The 12,464-nt window shown below is 41.9% G+C and overlaps 1 protein-coding gene across 4 annotated transcripts in view; it reads left to right on the top strand.

Moving 5' to 3' along the window:
* The first annotated feature begins 2,126 nt into the window (after positions 1–2,126).
* dlg5a (discs, large homolog 5a (Drosophila)) overlaps positions 2,127–12,464 on the top strand; it is a 73,860-nt gene continuing 63,522 nt past the window's right edge. For all 4 annotated transcript variants that reach the window (XM_016512670.1, XM_016512673.1, XM_016512672.1 and 1 more), the window contains exon 1: positions 2,127–3,048. In XM_016512670.1, coding sequence (XP_016368156.1) covers positions 2,751–3,048 — 298 coding nt within the window. In that variant the 5' untranslated portion in view covers positions 2,127–2,750. The remainder of the gene's footprint in view (positions 3,049–12,464) is intronic.

A 12,464-nucleotide genomic window follows, 5' to 3' on the forward strand; every position in this document is an offset into this window, starting at 1 on the left:
AGGGCAGTATTGCCCTGTGCATTTAAAATACAATAACGAACTATGCAAAAAAAAAAAAAAGATAAATGTTAGTCAATTATGCCATTATTAAAAATTAACAAATAAATAACCAGAAAATCATGTGATTTATTTTACCTTTTCTCTGAAAAATTATTACATACATTTATTTTATTTCTTTCTTTTTCAGAAATAATCGTCTTTCATCATTTAGGTCATAAATGAAATGGAAATCCATTCAAAAATTAAATACTTCTAAATCCAGAAAATGAGGTTCCACTGAGAGCAGTCAACTTATATCTATAACTCTAGATAAGATGAAAATCAAACATCTGTTCATGCATAATAATCATATCTTTTTAAAGACTCTTTTTAAATTGTTTTACCTCTGCATGCTATTCTCTTTACAGAAAATGTTCACAAGGCTGCATAGAATTAACTAGATAAATAACTCCATCAGAGTAATTTCATCATCAGTCACTCACAACAAATAACTATTTTGTGTCTCTATGAGTTTCACAAAATGCAGACAAAGAGCTAATGTTCTGTCTTGATTTTTGGTGAAGTGTATACATACACACGTGTCTGGCACACAACGTGGCGGTTGTTAATTATATCTAAGCATCAAGTTGAACGCAGTGGCGTCAGTGCCTTGAGAACACTCATTTATGCTTCATGTGGGAGTGCAGTGTAAAATAGCTTCAATTTAGAGCAACCAATTTGCAGTGTCACAACTTTGACAGATGGGAGTAACCAACCCTGCTTTGCTGACATGTGGTTCTTTCCATCTGTCAGCTGCATTTGAAAGATTGCAGATTTCTTCAAATGTTTCTGCACACTCTGTCTTGCATAACATACATACAATCAATTGCCGTGAGAACTGATAGTTCATTAGTTCACCATGTTTGCATGTGTCTGACAGACATTCTTTGCACCCCTTGTTATCTACTTTGGTAGTCTAATAAAATGACTCGGTCTGGTTTAATCCGGTGGTTATCTCTCTTTGTATGTTTGAGGTAACTGATAATTGACTGGATACTTACTAATCTTCTTTTCTTTACCATGTAAAAACCCCTGGCCTCTTATAGCCTGTGAACTCCACATAACCTTTAGTGCTTCATCCATAAAACGGTCTGAGCCGTCCTGCTAATGATGGAAGTCTTCTAATGAAGATGTGTAAACACTCTTTCAGCTCCCACTCTTACTGGCTTTCAGCATGATAATGTGAACTTTGAGCATCAAGGATGGATGCTCCACAAAGCCATAAATCAGAAATGTAATGCACTCATATGGATGATATTAAATAAACAGTGACCGAATACAGGATAAATCTCAGAAATCATTTTTCACATGCTATCCAGAATAAATCAAAGATAAAATAAATAAAGATATATTTACTTGAGAAGGAAAAATAATCTTGTTTTCTCTTTGAATTAAGTTGTTTTTTTTACTGACAGATATTTTTATTGTTTTAAGTGTAAACTAAATTTATTTTTATACATTTCTCTTTTTTCTCTTTTTTTTTTTAGAAAACAAGACTTAATATGTTATGTCATTTTGCTTCTCAGATAAATACATCTTGATGTAAGATAGATTTTTATTATTATTTAAAAAAAAATTTTTTTGCACTAGGTCACACTTTACACAGTGTTAATACTCTGAATTTACATACTTTTGTAAAGCAGAACATGTATTTCTAATTTGTGTGCAATTTTTGTGGAACTGCTTGTAATTACACTGCACATAGTTCCTGTTATTATTAGGAACTAATTATATGTAGGCTAAATATGTGTAACAAGAAAAAGCAACCTTTTCTATTTGGTAAAACTTGTTTAACTCTGTCATTTTAATTAACAACAGATCATATATATGTATATAAGAAAGAACAAATAATTTACTGTTTATTCTATCATACAATAGTTTACTTTCTCTTAAACAATTTTTTTTACAAGGACTACATTTTATGAAACTGCTTTGAGACCACTTGATAACCTTTTTATAAACCAGCTACCATTTATTTATTTAAAAGTCTAGGCTATATTGTTACAATACAATAAAATCACAAACTAGCACAGTCACATTTACCGCAGATCAGCAGTCTGCGCTGTACAGCACATGTTCCAGCGTAAAATCCCCTTGCACTTGTTATGTCATGATGCATCATCTTCATAACCTTGTAGCTTTTTTTGCCCGAAATTTTGAACAGTAGTGCACGCCCATTGGAGAAAACCAGGTGTGTCTCAGGCGAATCCCCGCCCACTTTACCGTATATGGCCATTGTACGGCAAGTTGATTGACAGCAGGCAGCAGCCGCTGAGATACCGAGACATGGCGGAGCGTACAGTTTGAGTAGGGGACGCCAGAAGAGTTGCGCTACTTTTGCTCACACTTTGAGTCCGCACAGTACCAAATAAATGGCCAAGAAGAAACTATAAACGCAGACGAACATGCTCTCCTCGGAAGCGCAGGGAAAAATGGGCGAAGTTGCCTCGCGTAAGTGATCCGGAGAAATGTCTCACTGTTTAGTGCAGTCAACAGCCTCAGGCAACAAACATGGCTTCTGTGCCTTTCTGCTGTTTGTAATGAAAACCCGCTTCATTAAGCCATCACAGCTCATGGCGCCGTGGCTCAAATCCTACAAGTGAGCTGACACAAAGTAGTTCCTGCTGCATTCATCGGGTTTGTGAGGGGGAATCGGCTCTACGGCGATAGCGCGGAGCTAGCTGTTTAGCTAGGGAACTGTAGGAACTACAATGGAGCCCAAGCACAAAGAGTTACTACACCAGAACCACCAGAACTTACTGGAGTCCATCACGGATGCGGACCGGCTGATAGAGCTGCTGAGTAAATCGGGAAGCCTCAGCGAGCAGGAAGCCTTCGAGCTGGACCAGAACTGTTCCTCCAGCGCCGAGAAGGTGGACCAGCTCCTGAAGATGCTCATGAACAAGCAGAGCGACCATTTCCTGGAGCTCTGTGTGGCCCTGGAGAAGACATACCCTCACCTGTACTCTGCCCTCTTCGCCAACGGTGGAGGACCAGCTGATCACTCTGGTAAGATGCACTACAGACTGGACATGCTTGATTCATGATGCATCCTTTAAAACACAGAGGCTTGGTGGTCTGACTGACTTCTAGATGGAGGTGAAAGGTCTAGCAGAGGTTGACCATCTGATTGTTGTAGAATCTGTATTTGCATGCAACATAGCATGCCTTTGCATTTGCATGCATGATGAGGTCATGCTTTTGATTACTGTGCATTGGATGTTGACGTGGTGATGACTTGATGAAATGGTGTTGCATGATGGTTGCAGCTATTTTTTTAGCTTTGGATCAATGGTAAAGTGCTGGATAGCAGATTGGGAGGTAAACATTCTTGATTCAAGAAACAAGTTACAACACTGATGTTTGGTGGTCTAACTGACTTCTAGATGGATGTGAAAGTACTAGTTGAGGGTAATTTAAACGTGAAATATTTTCAGTAGACGTAGTATGGCAAGCCGTTTTGACTTTTATTCATTCTCAGGATATGAATTCTTGATATCAGGAATTCGATTTCTACTAGTAACAATTGCTATTTTTGATATCAGCAATTACATTTCCACTAGTAACAATGTTAATTCTTGATATCAACAATTCAATTTTCACTAGTTAAAATGCTAATTCTTGATATATATAGGCTGCCATTCAAAATCAATTGTTGATATCAAGAATTGATTTCTTACTAGTTGAAATTCCAATTTCACATATCAGAAATCCAATTCTTACTAGTAAAAACCTTTATTTTTGATATCAGTAATCACATTGTTACTAGTACAGATGTCTATTATTCATTCATTGTTGATATCAAGAAAAGTCAAAACGGCTTTGCCATAGACATAGTGATGTAGAATCTGTTTTTGCATGCATGTCTTTGCAACTGGCAAGAAAGATAGTGGAATAGGAGGTGAACATGCCCATCATGTTTAATTCCTGATGTGGATCAGAGCATGTGTGTTTAAAACTTGTGACATGTTTTCGATGAATATAAAAGAAGCAGTTGGTCAGGATTTTTGGGATGGACATGAGTGAACAGATTTATGTAGAAATGGTACTTGCTCACTTGCATGCAGCATGACTTGTCTTTGTATTTGCATAGATGATGAAGTCATGCTTTTGATTATTGTGCATTGGAGGTTGATGTGGTGGTGACTTGATGAAATGGTGTTGCATGATGGTTGCAGTTATTCTTAGCTTTGGATCAATAGTCAAGTGCTGGAATTGACCAGTCGAAGTCACTCTGCCAGGAAGCATAGAGGATTGGGAATTTAACATGCAATCATGATTAAATTAATATGAAATATAGAAGCAGTTGACTGGGATTTTTTCTTTGGATATACATGAGTGGAGCGAACTGATTTCTGTAGGAACTGTATTTAGTAATTTGCACGCAATATATGTATATGTATATACATGTATGTATATATGTGTGTGTGTGTGTGTGCCTTGAAGAACCTATAACACCCATTAACAAAAGGTTCCTTATAGTGGAAAGGTTCTTTAAGAACTATTCACTAAAAGGTTCTATGTGGAACCCCTAATTGTTTGAAAACCTCTGTTTAGAACCTTTGTCTTTAATCCATTTGCATAGATGATAGAAGATGTTCTTTCTGTTGTATCTAAAGAGGCCATGTGTTGAATTACCACCAGTTTTCTATTTTGCAGTGGATGTTGTGGAGCAATGATGTAATTGTTTTATGACATAGCAAAGCTGATGCGTGGTGATTTTAGCATCAAATCGATGATAAATTGTTGGGATTGACCAGATGAAGGCAGCAGACCAGCAGGGTGGAACAGGGCTCTTCTGCAGGTTGAAACGTGATGTTACAAATGAGGATGAATGTACTATTGACTGATCCTGAATGCAGAGATCACGCTAGGCTTTCTTGGTCAATACTCTACGTCTTCAATCTTTTACCAGCGATCAGAGAGAGGCATCATGGATAACTGAAATAAAGATTTTTTTCCCCTGGATTAGCCCATGGAGATGTGCTTCTGTTTCACCACCCATGACATGGGTCATATATATAATTTCTAGGGCTGTGTATCACCAGCAATGTCACGATACGATACGTATCACGATACAGGACTGCACTGAATTTCACATCATATTTACATTGCTGGTAGGTTATCATTAAATTAACGAACTCTCTACATTTAAAAAATAAAAATAAAAATTAGAAGAGTTCTAAACTAATGCGCTGTCTTCTGTATCTAACACACACACACACGCTCAGTCACTCACACAGATCACGTTGCGGCCGCACTCAGACATTCAGGAACAAACTTTTTAGCGCTGCCCCGCAGTTTTATCAAATAAATCGCTTAATCGCTCAAGAGCTACATTATCTTTCTCAACAAGGAGCTGGTAACATCATTGTTTCTACAGGAATTAAAGCCACAAATCTGTTTCGGGGATTACGTCTCTTCATATCAGGCAACCCCGGTTGTGTTCCTCTGCGGCCAGATTAAACCTTGTTGTAGCCTATATATTATGCGCTATTCATTATTTTTTAGAAACCTCGCACTTTTCTACTCTATTTTAAACGTTGTTCTTGTATTTAAATTAAGCGCGGTCCACTGCTGCACACGTGCCACAATATCGATACAGGGACAGCTGTATCGATACTCGTATCGTCAAATCTCTTTGACGATACATCGTCGTATCGATGTATCGAACACAGCACTAATAATTTCCATTTTAATTTCGTTCAAACCAATGCTTCCCAGAAGCACATCTATGGAATAGGCTATGGGCCTGTTTCCATGGAAACACACTTGCCAGTCTACCATGGCAAATCGATTTGAACATACATGTGGTGTGTTCGTAGACCTGTAAGAATGGCTCTGTGGAGTCTTTAAAAATGGTTTGAAAGGATTGTAACTGATCTGATTTTGTAATGATACATTTGCAGATATGTGAGCTTAATGGTGTCCTTATTGGTACATCGTGTTCTTGAGGATGATTGTGGGGTCATGAACCTTCACTATGGGGTCTTTTGAAAAGATTATCCAACTGAAGGTGTCGATAGAAGGAAATATGAACTGGATGTTGAATGTACTCTGAGTAACTGTACTGTTGAGTGCTTCGCATATATTGTTGCTGGCTTAGGCTAATTGAATTTTGATGGTTTCATTCTTTTAGCAGCCTTGGTGACACTGTATTTGGCAGTAACCATGTTTATCCACATTGCAAGTGAACCTGTATTAAATGTAGGCTTGAGTCTGAGAGTTTTTATTTATTCTTTGTAGTTTTGAGAATGAAGATATGTTATGCAACCTGCCCATTTCGCCATTAGAAATGTATTTTCTTTTCTCTTCTTTTTCTTTTCTTTTCTAAAGAAAATAACTTTTTATTTAGCAGGGATGCATTAAACAAGCCATTTATAATTTTACAAAAGATTTCTGTTTCAAATAAATACTGTTCTTTTGAGCTCCTTATTCATCAAAGAATCCTGAAAAACTGTATCACCTTTTCCATAAAAATATTAAGCAGCACAATGGTTTTCAACATTATCATAAACATTAATAAAAAATGTTTCTTGACAAACAAATCAGCATATTACAATGATTTCTGAAGACTGTCTCGGTTACGTATGGTAACCCTCGTTCCCTGAAGGAGGGAACGGAGACGTCACGTCCCGTCGCCACCGCTCCTGTACCACCGCTGAGCGGCCGGGTCACCGGCTCGGCTCCTCAGCGAAAACCTGAATATGCGCTGCATCTGCTGCCTACTTATACTCATGCTGTGATCAGCAGCAGCTGGATGCAATAATCGCATGCCAATGTGCATTGGCTCGTTTAGTTTACACTCGAAGTAGATTGGTCCCTCTAAGCGAGATCCCAATTTCGTCGGTCATCCGACGTGACGTCGAGAGTGACCGACTGAAAGGGAACGTCTCGGTTACGTATGGTAACCCTCGTTCCCTGAAGGAGGGAACGGAGACGTCACGTCCCGTCGCCACCGCTCCTGTACCACCGCTGAGCGGCCGGGTCACCGGCTCGGCTCCTCAGCGAAAACCTGAATATGCGCTGCATCTGCTGCCTACTTATACTCATGCTGTGATCAGCAGCAGCTGGATGCAATAATCGCATGCCAATGTGCATTGGCTCGTTTAGTTTACACTCGAAGTAGATTGGTCCCTCTAAGCGAGATCCCAATTTCGTCGGTCATCCGACGTGACGTCGAGAGTGACCGACTGAAAGGGAACGTCTCGGTTACGTATGGTAACCCTCGTTCCCTGAAGGAGGGAACGGAGACGTCACGTCCCGTCGCCACCGCTCCTGTACCACCGCTGAGCGGCCGGGTCACCGGCTCGGCTCCTCAGCGAAAACCTGAATATGCGCTGCATCTGCTGCCTACTTATACTCATGCTGTGATCAGCAGCAGCTGGATGCAATAATCGCATGCCAATGTGCATTGGCTCGTTTAGTTTACACTCGAAGTAGATTGGTCCCTCTAAGCGAGATCCCAATTTCGTCGGTCATCCGACGTGACGTCGAGAGTGACCGACTGAAAGGGAACGTCTCGGTTACGTATGGTAACCCTCGTTCCCTGAAGGAGGGAACGGAGACGTCACGTCCCGTCGCCACCGCTCCTGTACCACCGCTGAGCGGCCGGGTCACCGGCTCGGCTCCTCAGCGAAAACCTGAATATGCGCTGCATCTGCTGCCTACTTATACTCATGCTGTGATCAGCAGCAGCTGGATGCAATAATCGCATGCCAATGTGCATTGGCTCGTTTAGTTTACACTCGAAGTAGATTGGTCCCTCTAAGCGAGATCCCAATTTCGTCGGTCATCCGACGTGACGTCGAGAGTGACCGACTGAAAGGGAACGTCTCGGTTACGTATGGTAACCCTCGTTCCCTGAAGGAGGGAACGGAGACGTCACGTCCCGTCGCCACCGCTCCTGTACCACCGCTGAGCGGCCGGGTCACCGGCTCGGCTCCTCAGCGAAAACCTGAATATGCGCTGCATCTGCTGCCTACTTATACTCATGCTGTGATCAGCAGCAGCTGGATGCAATAATCGCATGCCAATGTGCATTGGCTCGTTTAGTTTACACTCGAAGTAGATTGGTCCCTCTAAGCGAGATCCCAATTTCGTCGGTCATCCGACGTGACGTCGAGAGTGACCGACTGAAAGGGAACGTCTCGGTTACGTATGGTAACCCTCGTTCCCTGAAGGAGGGAACGGAGACGTCACGTCCCGTCGCCACCGCTCCTGTACCACCGCTGAGCGGCCGGGTCACCGGCTCGGCTCCTCAGCGAAAACCTGAATATGCGCTGCATCTGCTGCCTACTTATACTCATGCTGTGATCAGCAGCAGCTGGATGCAATAATCGCATGCCAATGTGCATTGGCTCGTTTAGTTTACACTCGAAGTAGATTGGTCCCTCTAAGCGAGATCCCAATTTCGTCGGTCATCCGACGTGACGTCGAGAGTGACCGACTGAAAGGGAACGTCTCGGTTACGTATGGTAACCCTCGTTCCCTGAAGGAGGGAACGGAGACGTCACGTCCCGTCGCCACCGCTCCTGTACCACCGCTGAGCGGCCGGGTCACCGGCTCGGCTCCTCAGCGAAAACCTGAATATGCGCTGCATCTGCTGCCTACTTATACTCATGCTGTGATCAGCAGCAGCTGGATGCAATAATCGCATGCCAATGTGCATTGGCTCGTTTAGTTTACACTCGAAGTAGATTGGTCCCTCTAAGCGAGATCCCAATTTCGTCGGTCATCCGACGTGACGTCGAGAGTGACCGACTGAAAGGGAACGTCTCGGTTACGTATGGTAACCCTCGTTCCCTGAAGGAGGGAACGGAGACGTCACGTCCCGTCGCCACCGCTCCTGTACCACCGCTGAGCGGCCGGGTCACCGGCTCGGCTCCTCAGCGAAAACCTGAATATGCGCTGCATCTGCTGCCTACTTATACTCATGCTGTGATCAGCAGCAGCTGGATGCAATAATCGCATGCCAATGTGCATTGGCTCGTTTAGTTTACACTCGAAGTAGATTGGTCCCTCTAAGCGAGATCCCAATTTCGTCGGTCATCCGACGTGACGTCGAGAGTGACCGACTGAAAGGGAACGTCTCGGTTACGTATGGTAACCCTCGTTCCCTGAAGGAGGGAACGGAGACGTCACGTCCCGTCGCCACCGCTCCTGTACCACCGCTGAGCGGCCGGGTCACCGGCTCGGCTCCTCAGCGAAAACCTGAATATGCGCTGCATCTGCTGCCTACTTATACTCATGCTGTGATCAGCAGCAGCTGGATGCAATAATCGCATGCCAATGTGCATTGGCTCGTTTAGTTTACACTCGAAGTAGATTGGTCCCTCTAAGCGAGATCCCAATTTCGTCGGTCATCCGACGTGACGTCGAGAGTGACCGACTGAAAGGGAACGTCTCGGTTACGTATGGTAACCCTCGTTCCCTGAAGGAGGGAACGGAGACGTCACGTCCCGTCGCCACCGCTCCTGTACCACCGCTGAGCGGCCGGGTCACCGGCTCGGCTCCTCAGCGAAAACCTGAATATGCGCTGCATCTGCTGCCTACTTATACTCATGCTGTGATCAGCAGCAGCTGGATGCAATAATCGCATGCCAATGTGCATTGGCTCGTTTAGTTTACACTCGAAGTAGATTGGTCCCTCTAAGCGAGATCCCAATTTCGTCGGTCATCCGACGTGACGTCGAGAGTGACCGACTGAAAGGGAACGTCTCGGTTACGTATGGTAACCCTCGTTCCCTGAAGGAGGGAACGGAGACGTCACGTCCCGTCGCCACCGCTCCTGTACCACCGCTGAGCGGCCGGGTCACCGGCTCGGCTCCTCAGCGAAAACCTGAATATGCGCTGCATCTGCTGCCTACTTATACTCATGCTGTGATCAGCAGCAGCTGGATGCAATAATCGCATGCCAATGTGCATTGGCTCGTTTAGTTTACACTCGAAGTAGATTGGTCCCTCTAAGCGAGATCCCAATTTCGTCGGTCATCCGACGTGACGTCTCCGTTCCCTCCTTCAGGGAACGAGGGTTACCATACGTAACCGAGACGTTCCCTTTCAGTCGGTCACTCTCGACGTGACGTCGAGAGTGACCGACTGAAAGGGAACCCAAACTTTTGAGTGGTAGTATGTCATGTAAATGACAGAAATGTACTGCATTTGTCTTTATTTTAGCTTATGTTAGATATTTAGTTGTAAAAATAAAAGGAATGAGCATGAACTTGGATTACATTTGCCATATCTATATGTTGTGATGCCTAAATTCACTTGCCACATCTCAAATGACAGATTTTTTTTTCTCAGTTTGATAGAACTGCATCTGTCTAATTTGGCTTCTACCAAGTGACAGATGAATTTGTTTAAAACACAAATGGAAATTTAATTTTGACAACAACAAAATGTTTGGGTTCTCCATTTCACACTTAACACTGTTAATTATTTGCTTTCCTAATTCTATTTTATCATTTGCATTTAGCATTGTTTTCCCCCCCTTCTGCCCACAACCTTATCACAACAGATCTGCGACCCACCCGTTGAGAGCCTCTGATCTAGAGCATTACTGTCAGTTTACACACGCACATACACTCTGGGTTTTGAGCATGCCGGCACAGTCCCACCTGACTTTGTGGTTTTACTTTATGTTCACAAACCACACACGCCCAATTGTGCATAAGAAATCCATAAGCATGCAGCTGTTTATTTTTCCTATACCCAGCTGTAGTTATTCATCTCCAGATTTGTTTCTTTCGTGTTGTCTAATGTCTCTCTCTGAAGATGATATGCATCCTTAGCAGGGCTTATGCTGATTTGAGCTGAAAAACGTCTTTTTCCTTAGTGCTGTGATTCACTTCATGTGATTATTACATTTAGTCGTGTGTTAGTAAGAGCTAAAGGCGAGCCTTGTCCCCCTGCAGGCTCCAAACAGCCTGAAATGACTCTGCCGTATGCATGTACAATGACTTGCACTGATATCAACCTGCTCTGAAGTCATTCTCCCAAGCTGCCACTGTTGGGCTTCAGCTCTTTTCATTGCCAGGTCTTCCTCCACACACACACACACACACACACACACACAGGCTAAAAAGGAAACAGCATGTCTCTCCATGGAAGAACTCTCCTGTTCACAGCCTCGTAAATCAACCAAAATAGGGCGACAAAAGATCGATGTTGCTGATCTCCATAACAGGACAGGAAGAGTGAGATTTATTTGCGGTAGATGATATTCGAATGGCCGTAGTGCAGACTTACACATTTCCATAAGCTGAAACACATTGGTTACTGTAAACGCATCCCTGATCATTTCTGTTGACTTGGTGTCTTTTTAGTTTGCATCATTTGGGAGCTGTTTTTCTCATGCAGACTGAACTAAATAAAAAATAAAAAAATCTAACACCATCATGGTAACTAAAATAATGCAGTAACATTAATTTAACAATATAAGATGAAACCTAAAACCCTAATGTACAACTGATATGAAAAAACTAAGAAGAAACATAATTATTTAAATGAAAAACCTTCAAATGGGAAGTGTCACACAGGGAATTCTGGGAATGTCAATTGACAGTTTTTGACTGTAAATTAAAAGATGACTTGCTCTTTTTCTCTTCCAAAACTGTAAATCTAACAGTGTTTTACTGTAAATTTACATGAAATGCCCCATTGGATCAATTACAGTTTTTCCATGTTAAGGGAACTAATAATCAATTAATAGGTTTTTACCGTAGCAATTTTACAGTGTTTTACTGTTAAAACTAGGGCTGGGCGATATAGCTAAAAAATGTATCAACGATATAATGTTTCATATATCGTTCGGTATCGATAATTATTGACATTTTTTATAACCTTTTTTAAAACAAAGAGCAATAGAAATTTTTTATTTTTTTATTTAACCACTGTATTTTTAAATTAACCCAATTTATTGAGACAAACAACAAATATTTTGTTTTGTTTTAACAGTCAAACACACAATAAAAATTAAACAAATATCTAATTTCTAATGTTTTATATGCAGATTAAATAGGTCTTAAGGAAACTTTTGTCTTGGCTCCCGAGGCCACAGGAGGACGCAATGAGCAAAATAATAGCACATTTAAATTGTCAATGCAAGGAAGTAACTCTATAAAAAACGTGCATTACGTCTAAATTAACTCGTAAAAATCTAAAATAATTTTGTAAATTGCATAAACAATTATGAACAAAACAGCATCATGTATTTATGCATTGCTTAATCCAAAGAGCCGAAGCGCCATTCACACAGATTGCATTTAAAAACATATGAGACGCAGTGAAAAGGAATAAACCTCCACAAATTCGTGACGTGTTTTCTAAAAGTTTAAACTTTTTTAACTTGCATGGCTACATCTCTTCTGTGAGACGCGAGTGCAGCAGTCATATTTGTCCATCTAAAAATGCGCTGAATA

The sequence above is a fragment of the Sinocyclocheilus rhinocerous genome, unplaced genomic scaffold (assembly GCF_001515625.1).
Source record: "Sinocyclocheilus rhinocerous isolate Xijiao unplaced genomic scaffold, SAMN03320098_v1.1 scaffold295, whole genome shotgun sequence".
NCBI classification, from domain to species: Eukaryota; Metazoa; Chordata; class Actinopteri; order Cypriniformes; family Cyprinidae; genus Sinocyclocheilus; species Sinocyclocheilus rhinocerous.